An 18,616-nucleotide genomic window follows, 5' to 3' on the forward strand; every position below is an offset into this window, starting at 1 on the left:
GAAAATTTTTATTATTAAAATGAATTTTTAACCAAAATGAAAAATTTAATTTTCATGAAAACTTTCCTTTAAGTTACATTTTTTTCAATGAAAAAATAGAAACCAAAAACATTTTGCATTTCAAAAAACTGAAACATCGGTTTTTGAGTTTCAAACACCAAAAATTTGTTGGTTCCTGGATTTTGTTAAAAGCTTCAAAAAATCCGTGGAAACCTTTGCAAAAAAACCCACGTTTTCAAAATTTTCCTTGAAAAATAATTGGCATTTCATTCATCTAGGCCTAGTCAATGGAGCTATGCCAATTTTCATCAGCTGAAGATCACTCAATGTATCAAATCATTCTGATATCAGTATGGAAATAATTGAAAAGGTTTTGGGTTTTTTTTGAAAGTCGTCTACTTTATCTAAACCTTTGCCAAAAACTGTTTAAATCAGAGATAATCTATTACTAAAGCTAAGTTTCAGTAACATACAGTACTGATCAATATGATCCAATCTATTCCAGTCAGGGCATAAACTGAATGTTATATCTTTCACTAATGTGACATCACATTCTGAGGATTCACATTTGCCTTCACAGTTTGGCACAGTGAAACATAAACACATTCTGACATTAAATTCAGACAGCTGGAGGTTGCTTCACTTTGCTTGGAAGTCTACTCTTCTGCTGTCTTGATCTTCTGCAGGGGCGGCTCCAAGCCCCAGGACGCCAAGCGCGTGCTTGGGGCGGCATGCCACGGGGGGGCGCTCTGCCGGTCGCCAGGAGGGTGACAGGCGGCTCCGGTAGACCTCCCGCAGGCGTGCCTGCGGAGGGTCCGCTGGTCCCGCGGCTCCGGTGGATCTCCCACAGGTGTGCAGAACCAGTGGACCCTCCGCAGGCACGCCTGCCTTCCCGGCGACCGGCTGTGCTTGGGGCGGCGAAATGTCTAGAGCCGCCCCTGATCTTCTGGCCCTATTTACATAGTATTCCTTGTGATCACTGGTTTTTGAAAGAACATTTTCTGTTTTGAAAAGATGTTAATGAAAGGAATAATGCTGTACCTGATAATGTCACTACTGTTAATGCACCAGCATTTATAAAAACAAACGTAGTTGCAAGTAGTGGCTGACAGTCATTTCCATCTGATGGCTCTTTGGCGGCATGTTTGAAATGAGTTGGGTGGCTCTTGGTTGTGCTCCCTGTGGGCATATAATCACAAACCATAAACTACCACCACAGCTAGCACATTTGTTAGTTCTCTCAATGGAAAAGCATTAAAGCATTAAAAGGGCCATGGAGACTGAACTACCCTTTCATTCCTATACTCCTGTACAAACCGCCCAGGGTATTTACTCATGGGTGCTGACGTAGGCATTGCCACAACTGCTGTGCTACTGCACTCTGGCTATCTCGGGTACATCTACTTGAGCGTCAATCACACCCTGTGATTTCAATACACACATAGCCCTAGAGATGCTTATTCTCCATGCCAGGGATGAGGCATTTTGGTGGGCAGTGTCAGAGAAGCTAGCACTGATGCTGCCCATGCCATACATATCCCGTGCATAAACAAGATATTGGTCTCCTACTCTGCTGATCTGGCATATTCAACACTTTATATGTTATGATATAAGAGGGATATGTTGCTTAATCTCTGTAATAGAGGCATAGTATTCAGAGGGGAGAAATAAAGAAAAAAAATCTTGGGTTTTTTTGCTATTCAGGTTATTTTCTAAGCAAATCCTTTAGATCAGTGATATTCAGACAGGCTCACAGAAGTGGCTCTTCAATGTGTCTCCTGAGGTTCGTTGCAGCACATGGCATTAAAACACTGTGTGGTTTAATTATTAACCAATCAGCATGTTTTACTATGTTATTAGCCAATTGTAACTGATAAAATAATAATTCTTGGTCACTCATTTTGCTGTGAGACTAATATATATACACTAAATATTTCTCCTGTCATACTGTTTAAATATGAATATACAGTACTGTAGTAAATGAAACGAAGAAGTCATACTACTGTGGCTCTTTTTGGGTAATGATCACCAATTTGGTTCCTGAACCACTGAGGTTCTTTAGAGTTCCTGGGCTTATTTTTTCAGATACTGTGCACCCACAACTCCCATGAATTTCAGTTAGATCAGTGAAAATTAAGATTGGATATTGTTCTAAAAGATACACTCAAACTCAAACAGGAGTTATCAGCTTGTTACGTGAATGAAGGCAGCGTTGCCAGCTCTTACCATTTTATCACAAGTCTTGCGATAGTGGGAAGTTTTTTTTAAAGCACCACCTGCTGTAATGAAGAAATTACACTTTAATTTTTTTTAAAAAGTGGGGTTCAGCCCTCATGGTTTCAGAGAAAAAACTTGAAAATATGACCTGTGTGAACCATAAAGACTCAGAAACCAGAAGGCAAATAAATAAAAAGAACTCCTCATTTATTATTTTTAAAAATCCCATTATTTTTGAGGCGGTCTCGTGATTTTGAATACCGGTACTTAGACTTAAGAATACTGTGAAATTCTTGGGCCTGCGTTATGCATGAGGTCAGACTAAATGATCACAATGACCCCTTCTGGCCTTAAACACTAAGGATTTCAGCTCTGAGTGTTCAGCACTTCTGAAAACTAGTCCCTAAATGTCTCAGGATTCAGCAGCTTGTGAGAAACCTCAACCGTGTAGTTCCATTGCATTCAATGGAGCTAAGCCAGCTGATGATATTTACACCAGTTGATGCTGTGTAGCTCAACGCTTGCTGCAGGGTTGGAGTGGAAAGTCAGGTCTGTGCTGATCTATTGAAGTCAGGGAGGGAGACAACCTAAATTTGTAAGCAGACAATTAGTTTTCTTTAATGGATGGATGCTTGGATGGATCCATTTTATTATTTAGAAGTGACCTTGGACTAATTAAATTAGCCATCCAATGATATGCAACAAACTACAATTTTTCATCTCAGCTATTATCAGTGTTTGCAAGGTATCAGCACACTATAGGAATTAAGATGAACAGGCCTAGATGTGAAGGCAGCTGTGTATATCAAGGGATTTAATGCAGCCTCTAATTTCATTTTCTGCTGGCTGGCTTGGAGAAGCCATGTGACTTTTGCTTGCTACATAGCTAGTGTACATGATAGTTATGGAAGGTGGGTCTCCAGTGATGCAAATCATTTTGTTTCATGGTGCAGGCATATTTTGAAAGTAAGGTGGAGTGGTTTTAAATCATCAGTTCTCCTATGCCAAAAGGTAAATATTATTATCAAACAATGAATGGCATCTTTTTATTGCAGCAGTGCTTTATCTGTTCCCATATTTCTATTGCTTCATATACCATTGACTATTAAGCTTTATTATTCTCCTTTTAGAGTGAGTCTAAAGAACGTTATAAAAAACACAGGAATTGAAGCTTTTTGCTGTGGTGCTCAGCTTGGACTATTTCTGCAATTGTGGCTCTTTGAGAAATCATTACGGTTCATAGTAAAGGACAGTTTGATTAAATCTATATCCCATGGGCCAGATTGGGATCTCATTTAGACCAGTTTTACACAGGTGTAGCTCTAGTTACTTTTGTGGAGTTACATCCAATCTGCATCAAGGTTATTGAGAGCACAATCTGAACCCAGCCAACCTAATTTTGATCTCCCTTACACTGGCATAAATCCAGAGGGGTAGCCGTGTTAGTCTGGATCTGTAAAAGCAGCAAAGAATCCTGTGGCACCTTATTGGTGTCACCTAATTTGACACCATCAGCTCAGGATTAAACAAAGACTGTGAATGGCTTGCCAACTACAGAACCAGTTTCTCCTCTCTTGGTTTTCACTCAACTGCTAGAACAGGGCCTCATCCTCCCTGATTGAACTAACCTCGCTATCTCTAGCTTGCTTCTTGCTTGCATATATAAACCTGCCCCTGGAAATTTCCACCACTTGCATCCGAAGAAGTGGGTATTCACTCACGAAAGCTCATGCTGCAAAACGTCTGTTAGTCTATAAGGTGCCACAGGATTCTTTGCTGCTTTTATAAATCCAGAATAGCTCCATTATAGCCCATGGAGTTTCAGCAGTGTGAGAGGCCAATCCAGCCCAGATTCTATACATGATATACTATTAAATTGTCATTTCTTGGCTATTGTAGCTCCCTTCACTATCACCTCTCCAAATCCTACATCTTCAGGCTTCAGCATGGGCAAAATTCTGCTGCCTTCCTTCTCACAGAAGGACACAGCACCGCATCACTCCTCCAACTCTGCCAGTTCATTTCAGGATCCAGTTAAAAAAAACAACCTCCATGGACTTCTACAATATACCCTATGAGCTTTGGTTTTCTCTACTCCCCTGCCCACTCCCTCTGATCATTTATCAGTGGCTTCCCTCTGTCCCTTTGTGTAATCTTGCCTCTCAGTAGTATTATCATTTATCATTTGTATTATCATAATGCCAAAAGTGGCAATGTAGTGCCGGTATTAGTGTAGTGCCTGTATTACTGTAATGCCCAGTCATGGATTAGGGCCCCATTGTGCTAGGCCAGTGGTTCTCAAACTTTTGTACTGGCGACCCCTTCCGCAAGCCTCTGAGTGTGACCCCCCTTATAAATTAAAAACACTTATTTAATATATTTAACACCATTATTAATGCTGGAGGCAAAGCGGGGTTTGGGGTGGAGGCTGACAGCTCGTGACCCCCCCATGTAATAACCTTGTGACCCCACTGAGGGGTCCCGACCCCAAGTTTGAGAACCCCCATGCTTTTTGTTCTATGAACATAGAACAAAAAGACCAAAGACCTTATTGGTGCAAGATCCCTGTCTTCTGAGGCGTTTACCTTTCTGTGTTGTGTTGCTGTGTATTCTGCTTTTTAAAGAAACAACACACAGGCACAATGGAGTCCAAATATACACGTTTACTAACCAAATACAATAGGTTTGACTTAGTAACTTACACACAGTGCTGCTTTGGCAGGGTTCTGGTTACAGTAGAACCTCAGAGATAAGTACACCTTGGGGATGGAGGTTGTTTGTAACGCTGAAAAGTTCATAACTCTGAACAAAGGGTTATGACTGTTCTTTCAAAAGTTTACAACTGAACATTGATTTAATACAGCTTTGAAACTTTACTATGCAGAAAAAAAATGCTGCTTTTAAAAATGAAACAAGCACAGAAACAGCTTTCTTACCTAGTCAAATCTTTTTTTTAAACTTTCCCTTCATTTTTTTTAGTAGTTTATGTTTAACACAGTACTGTACTGTATCTGCTTTTTTATGCTGCCTGATGGCATACTTCCGGTTCCAAACAAGGTGAGTGGTTGTCTGGTCAGTTCGTAACTCTGGTGTTTGTAACTCTGAGGTTCTACTGCACTTCAGAAACACAGAAGACAGTTAGCACTGCTAGAGGGCTCACAAACTACTGAAAGGAATACTACCTCGTTCTTACAGGCTATATTGGGGGAGGGCAAACTACAGCCCACGGGCCGGATCCGGCCTCTCAGGGCTTTCAATCCGGCCCATGGGATTGCCAGCCCCGTGGTGCAGCGGGGTTAAGGCAGGCTTCCTGCCTGCCCTGGCCCCACACCACTCCCGGAAGCAGCCGGCACCATGACTCTGCAGCCTCTTGGGGAGTGGGGGGAGGGGGCAGAGGGCTCCATGCACTGCCCTCACCTGCAGGCACCACCCCCTGCAGCTCCCATTGGCCTGGAACGGGGAACTACGGCTAATGGGAGCTTCGGAGGTGGTACCCACAAGTGAGGGCAGCATGTGTTGGAGCCGCCTGCCCCACCCCAACCCCAGGAGCCACTGCTGGACATGCTGGCCACTTCCGGGAGCAGCGCAGGGCCAGGGCAGGCAGGGAGCCTGCCTTAGCCCCGCTGCACACTGCTGCCACTCTGGAGCTCCTCGAGGAAAGCAGCACCAGGCCAGAACCCCCACCCTGAACCCCTCCTGCACCCCACACCCCAACCCCTTGCCCTGAGCCCCTAACCCTCTGCCACAGCCCTCCTGCACTCCAACTCCCTGCCCTGAGCCCTTTCCCACACTCCGCACCCCCTCTTGCACCCAACCCCCTGCCCTGAGCCCCCTGCCGCACTCCACTCTCCTGCACCCCAACCCCTTGCCCTGAGCCCCTTCCTGAACACCACACCCACTCCCACACCCCGGACTCCCTCCCGCACCCCAACCCCCTGCCCCAGCCCTACATTCATGGCCCTGCATACAATTTTCCCACCCAGATGTGGCTCTCGGGCCAAAAAGTTTGCCCACCCTTGGGCTATATGCATTCTCAGGAATCGATCTCTGCATTTGTAAAGCTCCTATTACTGTAATATCTAGGCTTTGTTACATTATTAGGACTCAAAATGAGCTCTGTTATGATAAATAGTTTCCCAATAGGGGGCATTATCGTGTGATTACATCTAGAAAATTAGAAAGCTCTGCTCTCAGGAAGTGCTTGGTGGGAGAGGCCAGTCCCTGTGGAGAGAGGACACAGCCGGGATATTACACTGTCTCACCTCTCTCTCTTTTTATGCTTGAACACTGAACGAGTTCTCTCCAAAGTGAAACCAAACTCTTCCTCTCAGACCCTGTTTTAGCCACCAGTTACTGTCTTGCAGAAGAACCCCGCTGGGTCTTCTTCCACTCTGTCCCTTGGGGACTGTCTCAGGAAAAAGTTTAGTTTTGGGGCGTGCCCTGAATGTGGTATAACTCCGGCTCATTCTGTCTCTCTTGGTAGGGCGGGTTGTAGCCTGGAGCCTTATGTGAAGCAAACATTGATTTTGGCTGCTGAGAATTTGAGCCAGGCTTCTGTCAGCTCTAATGTCCTGCAGGGATTGAAGCTGCCCCAGCAGGTAACAGAGAAGTTGTTGCCAAGATTGTGCCAGCCTAGGCCATTAAGCGCCTTAGAAACTAGATTTTCAAGGCTACTCAAGTGCCTACATTTTTTTAAAAGCACCTGAATATCTTAGGCACTTAAATCCTAGTCCAGATTGAAATCAATATGAGTTAGGCACTCAATCTGCTTAGACATGTTTGAAAATCCCATTAGGCACCTATCTGCAACTTTAGGTGCCTAAATATCTTTGTAAATCTGGCCCTTAGTGATCAGGACAAATACTCAGAACCAGAACTGGAACTAAATGGGAAGCCAGTGCAGGCTAACAAGCATATATGTTACATGCTCTCTTTGACCTGTTCCACTAAGTCTATGTCTACACTACACAGCTTTTAGCAGCACGGCTGTGTCACCACAGCTGTGCTGCTAAAAGTCGCTGTTTGTCGGGTCTCCTGCCGACAAAAAACCTCCACCCCCAACAAGCAGTGTTTGCTGCCAACAAAGCGCTGTTCACACTGGCGCCTGTCGTCAGCAAAACGTTTGTCTTTCAGGGGAGAGCGGGGTTAACACCTCTGAAAGACAAAGCTTTTGTCGTTCAATTGCCAGTGTAGACATAGCCTTGGGAGGCAAGCACAGTGGAATGGACAAGCTGCAGGTTTTTTTGGATTTCACTTTCAATCCCAAGTACAGTCCACTGTTATACTTCACTATAATAGAAAAAGGGGACTGATCCCCTCTTATCCACGCTAGTTTTACATTGGAGTAATTGCACTAAGTTCAATGAAGTTACTCCTGATTTATACCAGTGTGTGATCAGACCTGTTCTCTTTAACAGACCAAAATATGGAAAGAAACTTCACATGAAGGAAATCAAACTATGTCTGAGCCGTAGGCATAACGTTTTAAAAAAAATCTGATCTTTTGCAAATCCTCTTCTCTTTGCACTGATGCTCTGTGAAGCATAATTTAAATTGGTTTAGATAGAAAAAGGAAAACAAAATCCAATATTGTTTATATCAGAACACTCAGAATAAATTAAGATAAAAACCATACATCTCCAAACTTTTGATGAAGAATATTTTCTTATAGGTAGCATAAGATATATTTTTCCAAACACTGCTGGGAAAAGGGTTTGGGTACTATTCAAAATATCAACTCAAACATGCCAAGAAAATGGACTGTATAATTGTTCTTACTGTTCCAGTGAATATTCAAAAACACATGCTGTAAGGGGCAGCCTAAATATACATTTCAAAATTTCATATGTACTTTTTCTTGTTCTCTCTCAGCTCCATTTATTTCCTTTAAAAATAACTGGTTCATCGACTTGCATCAGTCTTCATTACTTTGCATAAGAATATGCCATATTCCAAAAGCTTAAGGGACTGCACGCAAAGTATGAGTCTTGACAGTAGATAATTAAGCAGAAAGAATGCCAAGTGAGTACTTGTAGTGAGTATAAATTGTTCTTTTCCTTTTTTTAAATTTGCCCATACTTTGCGTTTTCTTGTTCTTCACATTAATTAGTTGTCTACATTGCTCATTAAACAGGCTGATTTTCTGTTGAGATTCCTTTCAGTCATAGATCTTTTTCCCTTCCTCGTTCACCGTCCCATTTTCCGTGTGCTCTAGTGCGGTTTATTAATGGAATAGATCATGGTAGGCATTTTCAAAAAGCTTTTTTCTTCTCCTAGGCTTCAGTGGCTAATTAAAGAGGTCGTTGCTAAGAGATGATGGAAAGCATCATTGAGAGGCTCTGATGTGCTCTCTTTCTTACCTTCGGCATACAGGTTTTGGACCAGAGTTTGGGAGTAAATGGGATGGCAGCGTCCCAAAATACTTCTGTGACCAGACCTGTGACAACGGACAGAATAAAAGGGGACAGTGCCAGTCCTGGGCCACTAGGAGATACAGAGTCGAGCAGGACAGAACGGGACCCAGGGCAACAACTAGCCATGTTGGGGTTCTTTCAGATCTGTGATGTGGAGGGCAAAGGCTTCATCATTCGGCGTGATATGCAGGTAAAGCAAAATTGGTGAAATGATGCAATACAATAGTTTTACCATATACAAACCCACATGTAAAATGGAAGTTCAAAGGAAATGTAAAATTTATAAAACTCAGAGCAATTGATTTCACTTTTCACTTAACCTGGTGTAACTCTACCGACTTCACTGGGGTTACTCTTGATTTACAGCAGAATCAGAAATGTGTTTACTTCATCGATTTTCTCTTACAGATTTTGTCAACAAATGCCATTCCAGGCCATTCACTCTGCTTTCCCCAACCAATAAAATGGTACAAAACCTCAGTCAGAATGTATTTCTAAATATACTTATGCAAACAAAAGAGTATTCTATGTTATTTTGGTATGTTCACATGGTGCTTATTAAATCAATGTTTTTTGGAAATAATTTTAAAAGTTAAGGGGCCTAATTCTGAGCCCATTGAAATCAATAGGCAAAATGCCATTGACTCTGCCAAGAACAGGATCAGGCCCATGCTGTGGAAATGTTCAGAGAGAGATTCTATCAGGTGTGTTGTGGAAAACAACAACAACCCACTCTGCAGCTATTCATGTTGTACATTCAGAGCACTCGTTGGGTGTATTCATTAATTTTTTACTTCAGTGCTAATGAATTAAATAGAATTTTTTGGAGGATTTAACACCTTCACATACAAAGCTGTTTAGTGTAATAGTAAAAAGTGCCCAACACACAGAGAATTACCCATTCTGAAAAAACCAAACAAATCAATGCTCAGGTTATTGCCAGTTGCAGGTTTTCTGCTGTGTGTGTTTATGGATTTTTTTTCCTTCAAATTACTTGTTTTACTGACTGCAAAGTTTAAAAAAAATGTTAGAGTAAACATTTACTGTTGGTTGTAGTGCTTACTACACTGTGTAGTCCCACTGAAGTCATTGAAATCACAGTAGTAAGTGTGTTATTCCTGGTAGTAAATGTTTGAACGTTTGGACCATTAGGCATCTTTCTAGATCACCATATTGTTTGATTTATGTATATGGATTAAAATGGTAAAAAGAAAATAGGATTTAATTTTTAATACAAGGGAACCCTCACATATTTTTGAACTTTGTCTGTTGCTACAAGAAGGGTAAAAGATATTTATTCCCATTCAGGTCTGAGTTCTACACATACAGAGGAAATGTAACTCTATTTGCTGCGAGCATCTGAGAAGGGTGATAGAGAACTTGTTTGAGTTGCAAAGAGAAGAATGTAATTTTGTCTTTGATTTCACAACATGAAACAGCTCTTTCAGGAGCTGTTTAGCATGCGTGATGAGCTTTATATATGAGTAAATCTCCAATTCATTAAAAATAGATATAAAGAGCACTGGGACTAGTGACATGAAACCACTTGAAGTGGCATTGCATTATGCTTATTTTTGTTTCTAGCTGAGCGGATTAAAGGTGAAACTACAAAAACATCCTTTTTGAAAACACCGGGCCTGATTCTCCTCTCACTAAACCACTATGTAAATCAGGAGTAATGTCACTGAAATCAATGCAGTTTCACTGGTGTAAAATTGAGGTGGGATCAAGTCTCTCTCTTTGACTTTATATTCTACCTGAGATCAAAAGTTGAGAATTAAAAAAATACAGAGGCCAGCAAATTGGAAAGTTACAGTTAGTGTTAGCTCAGATACTCGGAGCCTGCTTGTCACAGAGTGGCTGGCCCCTTTAAATGAGGCAGGTCCAGTTCCCCTGTGGTAGAACAAGTGCTCCCAGCTTGGCCAGTTAGGAGGGAGGGGTAGCACATGGATCTGGGGGAAAAGGGTCTCCAGGGAGAAAGCCCAGACAGCTGGTGCTCAATTAAAAGAGTACAGGAGAATCCTGCAGTTGGCTCTGAAGCAGGAAGGACTGAGAGAGGCAAAGGGAAAATCCCCTGGGAGCTGTAGCCCAGGGTGGGCTGAGGAATTGTTTTCATGGGTTGGGGTTTTTAAACCTATGTTTGTAAAATAAAACTGCATGGAAAGAGACTCTGGATATGGCAGTGGGTCCTTTGTGGGCTGAGGACAAACCAGAGCCTTATATTGCTCCACTGAAGTCAATGGGAATCTCCTCAATATCCCATCCAAATATACAGAGCAGAGCTAGCCTTGTTTATCCTTTAGAGCTGGGTAACCACCACACCCATTCAGATGAGGAGAGTCCTGCTCTTGCTAGTTCTTTAATTACAACTTCTTTTTTGACTCCCATAATCTATTCATCCCTGAACACAACTCTACGTCTGTGATATCAGACTCTTGCAGTAACATGTATTAAAGATTAATTTATATCTCATTATGTCACTCTTATTTTGAAATGACTTTAATATTGTTCTGATCCATTTTTGTCTCACTGATTCCATATCAAATTTGCTCAATTTCCAAGTAAAAGAGGAGGCACCTTGAAAAAGAAACTGTAATATAAAATACTTTTTGTTTATGATAATAAAAATTAAATTACCCTAGAAAATAATGTACAAATATAATATATATAAATAAATTTCAATAATAAAATAAAAATAACATTTGAAATGATAAAATAGAGAAGTAAAATAAATTAATAAAATAAATAAAATAAAATAGTAACATAAAATGAATAAAATTGTCAACACTGATATGTTTTATTTAGAAAAAACTGAAATGTTTCATTTCAAACATTTCAAAATGGATATTTGGGGGGGCGGGGCGAGAGGAATTTCCATTTTGCAGGAAATTTAGAGTTCTGTAATTCTAAATTACTGATGTTCTTGTCTTGCTCTTTAGATTCTTCTCTTCCACTAACCACTTTTATAATAAATAGTGTAATGGAGGCATGGCTTGTCATTTCAGAGACTTCATGGTGAGCTACCTCTTAGCCTGGAGGAGCTGGAGAAAGTATTTGATACTCTGGATGCAGATGGCAACGGTTCACTTACACCTGAGGAATTCACGACAGGATTAAGTGAGTTTTGGAATGCAAATCTGTGTATATCTCCATCCATGTTCAGTACTTCATAGACAGGTAAGGAGACATGGTTCCTTAAGGAACCTGCAGTGTAGTCCTGATGCTTGCAGTGAACCCTGCACAAAAGGCCACCCTGACATACCTGAGCACAGTTCTGGTCCACCTTTATTAGAAGACCTCCTCCATTATGCAATTCATTTTTGTCAGTCTCTTGATTAGTTGCTTCAGAGAGGTTTCATGTTACCAGAAAGGAGTTCTAGGGGACGCCTTGTCAGTAGGTCTGGTCAAAAAATTTCCATCTAAACTGGTTTTCAAGAGAAAATTAGGTTTTCCACTAAACAACATTTTTCACAAGTGTCTGCTTTCCATGGAAAATTTTGATTTTTCACCAAAAAAAAAAGAATGGCCAAAACCCAAAATATTTTGATTTGGGAAGTTTGCCAAAGTGCTTCAAGGGAACTGTAGTTTGGATGCCTCATGTTCCCATTCTCCTCTATGGCCTGCGCTCCGTGGCTGGATTGCATCTCTAATGATGCACCATGGCCAAAAACTCCCATGGAACCACTGCCTCCCCCTCCAAGAAGGTGTATCCTGATATCATCATAGCATATCCTAGGAAATATAGTATGACCAGGGAGCCTGGCCTGTAGTGGATAATGGGAGCATGAGGAACCTGTATTACAAAGTCCCTTGAGATACAACGACAACATTTCTGAATCAAAATATTTTGGTTTTTGTATTTCCAGGGGGAAAAAAAAATCAAAATTTTCAGCAGAAAACATCCCCATTTTTCAACCAACTCTACTTTTAGGAGATGAGTGCTGAAATACTTTGGGGGAAGAAGTGTGTTTACAGGACAGGCCTGAGGCGTGCTCAGGCTCCCATTGAAATCAATGGAAAAACACCATTGAAGGCAAGAGGGAGGGTGACTGATTTGTGAGAAGGAGGGTAGGGTTCCAAGCACTCAGGGTTGGCATGGAAAAAGACATGAAGCCAAGAGTGGGAGAAATACACAAAAAAGGGCTGGTAGGAGGGAGGTTTGGGAAGAGTGCAGGGAGTCAGAGGGCCAGTCAGAGTAAGAGAGAGTGAAGGGGCAGAGTTCTGAAGGGCCGTGAAGATGAAGATGAGAAGTTTAACATGATGTCAAATGGAAGAGGAAGCTGCTGAGATTGATTTGAAGAGTGAGGTGCTATCAGAAGAGCAGCCAAAGAGAAGAAAGATCTTCAGGGCAGTGGTTTGGATAGACTGGAGGGAGAGACAAAGGAAGCTATCCAGTTCTGTGATGAAAATACTGTAGATACTATGTATTTTGAAGACAGTTTCAGGGTCAAATTTTCTTCTCAGATGTACATGGCTCCCATATATTCAAATGTGCCTGAATCCAAGGCCAGAATGTGGCCTGCTGTTTGTAAACACCTGCACTGGACCAGATTCGTAGCTGGCATAAACCAGCATCAACTTACAGCTAACAATCTGATCCACTGTGAATATTTCGATAATCGTTTGGCTATCATGATGCTCCAATTATGCTGTGTTTCTGTACCAGCAACAGGCAAGAGATTCTAGAAATGTATGTAACTCAAGACAGATACAGAAAAGTCCTGAGTAGGTAGAAGTTGACAGATTTTTGCAAATATGTAAAGTTGAATGGGGAAAAAGCAGCTCAAGGAACATCTAATTTTGATTAACAAGTACATTAGGGGCTCAGCTGGGGATCCATTGTAGGCCAAGATCTGATAACCTGCTGAAAAAGCAAAATATTAAAATATCAGATAAATTTATTATTATTAATACCTATTATTTATTAATTTTATTATGCCAGATCCTTCCATTTTTATTCAGTCCTTAGACAAACTCACATTGAAGTCAAAGGGAATTGAGGATGCTCAGTGCCTCTGGAAGTCAGAACACTTATTTATTAGTTTGAGTGCCTAAATTTAGGCCTGTAAATTTGAAATTTTTGGCCTGTGTGCTTTATCCAGGGTTAAATGGTGAATAAGGGGTCAACCCAGGAGTAAAACCCAGGAGCCCTGACTCCAGATCTCTTTCTCTAGTTGATAGGCCACATTCCCTTTTCAAAATGAGAAAACTAGCATTTTCCTTCCTACCAAGCTCTGTTTATTGTGAAGTTCAATCTTGGGGAATGTCTACAATTGGAGGTGGGGGTGTGATTGCCAGCTCATGTAGACGTACTTGCGCTAACTCCAGTGCTTGATTTGTAATGAAAGAGGTCCCTGGCTCAAGCAATTTTTTTACTTTCATAACTGACACGGCAAGCCCAGAAGTGCCGGGGCTATGAACTGCCAGGCAGAGCTGGGGCTCAGCTCTGGCAAGTCCCGGCACAAATTAAGCACTGGCTAGCTCTCATTGAGCTGGCATTAATGTAGCAGTGACAAGAGGTGGTATGTGCTAGCCATACAGAGAACAAACCTGCCTGAACCCGGTGGGTACATACTTGGTGCTGCTAACCCATGCAGCACCTTGCCGCTACTAGGGTTACCAAATAGCAACTGTGAAAAAACAGGACAGGGGGTGGGGGGTAATAGGTACCTGTATAAGAAAAAGTCCCAAAAAACAGGACTGTCACTTTAAAAATGGGACATCTGGTCACCCTAGCCACTACCCCTGCTATTCCAGCTACATGACTATTTTTAGTGCTCTAGTTCAATGACAGCTAGCGTCAGTACGTCTACATGAGCTGGAAATCACACCCCCAACTCTGAGTGTAGAGACAGCCTGGGAGAGACTGCTAATAAGAGTCACTCATTCTTGTAAAGACTTCTAATTACTCTATAAACAGATTTTTTAAATGATGTACATCTTTAAATTTTAGGTCAGTTTTTGTATGGGCAGATGAATGAAAGGCATGAGTCTGACAATGAAAATGTCTATCAGTCTAAGTGGGAAGAGAGCTATGCTAAAGCTGACGATGATGAAGATGAGGACCGGCAGTTCTCAGATCTGATGGACCGGCTTGGAACGAACAAGATCTTAGAAGAGTAAGTCATACAAGCTGCAGTATCGACAATGTAAAATTCATAATCTTTTATGATTGAGCTCTACACTTGTTAGAAAACCCTGGGCCTGATTCTCCTCCCATTTACACCCACTGTGCAGTGGTGTGTCACCACTGACTTCAGTGGAGATGCTTTTGACTAACTGCAGTGAGAGATCAGAATTAGGGCCCCTTGTGATGTAGCGATCTCATATTCATTTCCGTGGCTGCTGCAAGTGATGAAATTAAAAAAAAACCCTGAGCGCCCCACGTTTGTGCCCCATGAGGACAACACAGTTAAACTCTCATAGTCACATGCATTTGTGCCATGTGAGAGCAACACAAATGAAGCACTGATGTGGCACACGTTCTGAAAATATGTACGGTAATATTGATATGCTATCTGTGTATCCAAAAATGACATTATTTGCAAATAAAGAATCCTTAGAGAGCATTCCTTTGGCAAAGTATTCTTAAATTGCCTTTGTATCAATTAAGAATAACAAATCACTAGTTCCCTTTCATAATCGTGTAGTTATTAACGATTAATCATTAATAATTTACATTGCGGTAGTGCCTACAAGCTCCAGCGAGGGACCAGGCCCCCTGTGTGCTAGGTGTTCTACAAACACAGAACAAAGGGGCTTTCAATCTATGTTTGTGTGACATTTGTCAATGAAATAAAATGACTGCTCTAAAATACCAAGTTGTCAGAATGCTGAATGCTGGGATTTTTTTTTTCTTCTTTTTACATCTAATATCATTTGAATCTGATCTCTCCAAACTATTTTGAATTAGTATGTTTGTTTTACCTGGCATTATCCAGTAAACATCAGATACATTCTGTACAGTAAGGCTATTTCAGGGACATGCTGGTTGTTAAAATAGCCGTCAGGTCTTATATGTTCCTGTGGGACATTTCAAACACAAACTGTGAGTTTAGTGATTCTCTGAAAGCTCCCATCTGTGGGGGAAACAAGATGTAAAGAAATTGTGCAGAGGGCAAGAAAACGGACCTTAGCTTTGACTTGTTTATTCACTGAAAGACCAGTTTTCTGTCCGAGCTTACACAAATAGGCTGCGCCTTGCTTTCGTTTGTTAAGAGTTAGAATAATTGTGAAGTGTTTTGTGTTTCATACTGCCCGGTTCTGTGCTGCATATAATTGAGACAAGGTCATCTACAAGATATATTTATAAGCTAATGGAATGATGTGCAGAAAATTGACTGAAACAATATGCTGGACATGCAAGAGCCTCCCTAGTTATGATCAGTGAGCAGCGTGGCGTGTGGGCCAAAGTCCACTAAAGTCAGTAATGGGAGGCTTTCTGTTGAGTTCAGTGGGCTTTGGCTCAGTCCCTAGATACTTGATTCTAAGGTAAAGTTCAGAATATTAATTTACAATGTGGTCGTCTCTGCTCCTCTAGGGCTTTGATCCTTTCCTGGTGTGCAGAAGTGGTAAACAAGCTTATATTCTAGTTCAAGTGGGAATGGAGGTTATGCAAGTGCACATGTATGGTTGAGCACTTCACTGTAATGTAATTAATTACACGTAGAGCAACAAAAGCTCTCTGCATGCTCGTGGTCTGATTTGCATGAGCACAGGAGAAAGGAGACAGGGTGTGGGTGGAGAATGGGCAAGTCTCACAGGATGTGGCCTTAAGTGATCCTCTTCATACTACAGAGGTTCTTAGCTATCCCCTCTAAATCCTGCTCCCTGTCATAGGCAGGAGTAGGTTGGCAGCTGTGCAGCAGGGCTTTCATTACTGCAGGATCAGATTCCCCTGCGTTTCCTGTCATTCTCATCACTTTTTACCTTGAATTTATACAAGCAACGCTCCCCACCTGCACTGTCCAGGATGGAGCCTTTAATGTGCATGCAAAATAGAGCAGGTCAGAAAAACAGAATAAGAAATTCACATGAATTTTGGCAAATCTTCGATCCTGTTGTGTTTTGCAATGATCCAATGTTTCATTTTTGGCAGAATTGTTTTTAAATAAAACATATTTTAGTTTTAAAACGGGAGATTTCTGAAAATGAAATGCTTCAATTCTGAAACAGTCTCACCCTGGAACTAAGCTGATCAAACATAATTGGTGAAGCAGAAGACCAAGGATAAAATTTTCAAGTGCCTAAGTGACTTAGGAGCTCAAATTGGCACTTCAGAGCTTACGTCTCATTGACTTTCAACGAAAAAGGCTTCAAATGAGTTTGCCCCCTGTCCAACTCCCATTGGAAGAAGTGGGAGTCTCTCCACTGATTGCGATCAGAGCTGGATCAGGTCCTGCATTAGTAGTAATAAAACATATATCTCTTCTCTAGCCTAATGATAACTCTTCTGCAACCACTAATTAGATATAGTTTCTGTGGTGTCCATTACAAAAGGAAGCTCTGACCCTTCCTTGTGTAAACAGTCTAAGAGGTTTTATATCACAGTCTAGGGATTCCAGTAATGCTCTGAATGACGCATGCATTTAGAGAAGACCTAATAACTAAGATTAGGAACGAGGAGGGTCAGAAGATATAGGAGCCAGAGCTTGTTAACGTTTGTAGCTATGAAAAGTAAGATAATAGGGATGACAGAGCATGGTCCCCTGGGACATGAGCCTGGAACTTGGGATTCCTTGCTCTGCCACAGACATCCTGTGTGACCCGGGCAAATCCCTTTGAGCTAGAGTCACAAAAGGACATAGGTTTCTAACTACCATTTTAAGCACCTGCATCCCAGAATCAGGCCCCACTGGGATTCACAAAACTGCCGCTCAGCTGCCCCAAACACTGTAGGCACCTAAACTCACTCAAGGCATACGCTTTTTCAGTAAAAGTTTCATCTGTGCCTGTGTTCCTGCCCCTGCACATGCACACTGCAGCTGCACACCAGGTGTCTGGATGCCTAAGCCCCAGAGTGATGCATGAACAGGGGGAAGATAGGTGTTCCTCTGTCTAACTTGCCTGTGCGACCCCGATCTGGTAAGTGCACTCAGACCTTGCCCACCGGGATGGGCCCCTATAGGTGGGCTTACACAAAATGACTGGAATCGGGGGGCAGGTCCTCCCTCATGACTTTTAGCCCAGTGGTTAGCGTACTCAACTGGGATGTGAGAGAATATGGGTTCAAGTCCCCCTGCCACCTGAAGGGGAAGGGATTTGAACTGGGATTTGCTATTTCTCAGGCCACATGAGTGTTGTAACCACTGACTGTAGGGTATTCTGATGTGGACCTTGCTCAGTCTCTCCAGTTGAAGCTGTTCCACTGAGTATAAACAATTTAAAAGTGTCACTGATGCAGGGGCAGTGGATCTTCCACCTCTCAGGTGAATGCTCTGACCACTGGGCTACTGATTCATTCTCATACCTGCTCGCGCTCTCTCTTCTGGCCAATGAGTCTCATCATTTATCCACAGTGGAACAGCTTCAACAGGAGAGACCAAGGGAGAACTCATAGCCTGATGGTTGGAGAACTCATCTGAGAAGTGGCGGGTCTCTGTTCAAATCCATTCTCCCCCTCAGATCGCAGGGAATCAGCTGCAAATGTTACCATCTCACTGTTTACCCTTTTTTTCCAAGCTCATTTATGAATATGTTGAACAGGACTGGTCCCAGTACAGACCCCGGGGGGGATGGGGGACACCACTATTTACCTCCCTCCATTCTGAAAACTGCCCATATATTCCTACCCTTTGTTTCCTATCTTTTAACCAGTTACTGATCCATGAGAGGACCTTCCTGCTTATCCCATGACATCTTACTTTGCTTAAGAGCCTTTGGTGAGGGATCTTGTCCAAGGCTTTCTGAAAATCTAAGTATACTATATCCACTGGATCCCCCTTGTTCACATGCTTGTTGACCTCCTCAAAGAATTCTAGTGGAAA

At 42.0% G+C, this 18,616-nt stretch overlaps 1 protein-coding gene across 1 annotated transcript in view; it reads left to right on the forward strand.

Annotated features, from left to right (window-relative positions):
- The window catches only part of CRACR2A (calcium release activated channel regulator 2A), a 103,593-nt gene that overhangs the window by 17,876 nt on the left and 67,101 nt on the right, over positions 1 to 18,616 (forward strand). Inside the window, exons 3-5 of the mRNA XM_044983316.1 lie at positions 8,590 to 8,820; positions 11,636 to 11,747; positions 14,584 to 14,749. Of these exons, the coding sequence (XP_044839251.1) occupies positions 8,590 to 8,820; positions 11,636 to 11,747; positions 14,584 to 14,749 (509 nt within the window). The remainder of the gene's footprint in view (positions 1 to 8,589; positions 8,821 to 11,635; positions 11,748 to 14,583; positions 14,750 to 18,616) is intronic.

This window comes from Mauremys mutica, chromosome 1 (genome assembly GCF_020497125.1).
Source record: "Mauremys mutica isolate MM-2020 ecotype Southern chromosome 1, ASM2049712v1, whole genome shotgun sequence".
NCBI lineage: Eukaryota > Metazoa > Chordata > Testudines > Geoemydidae > Mauremys > Mauremys mutica.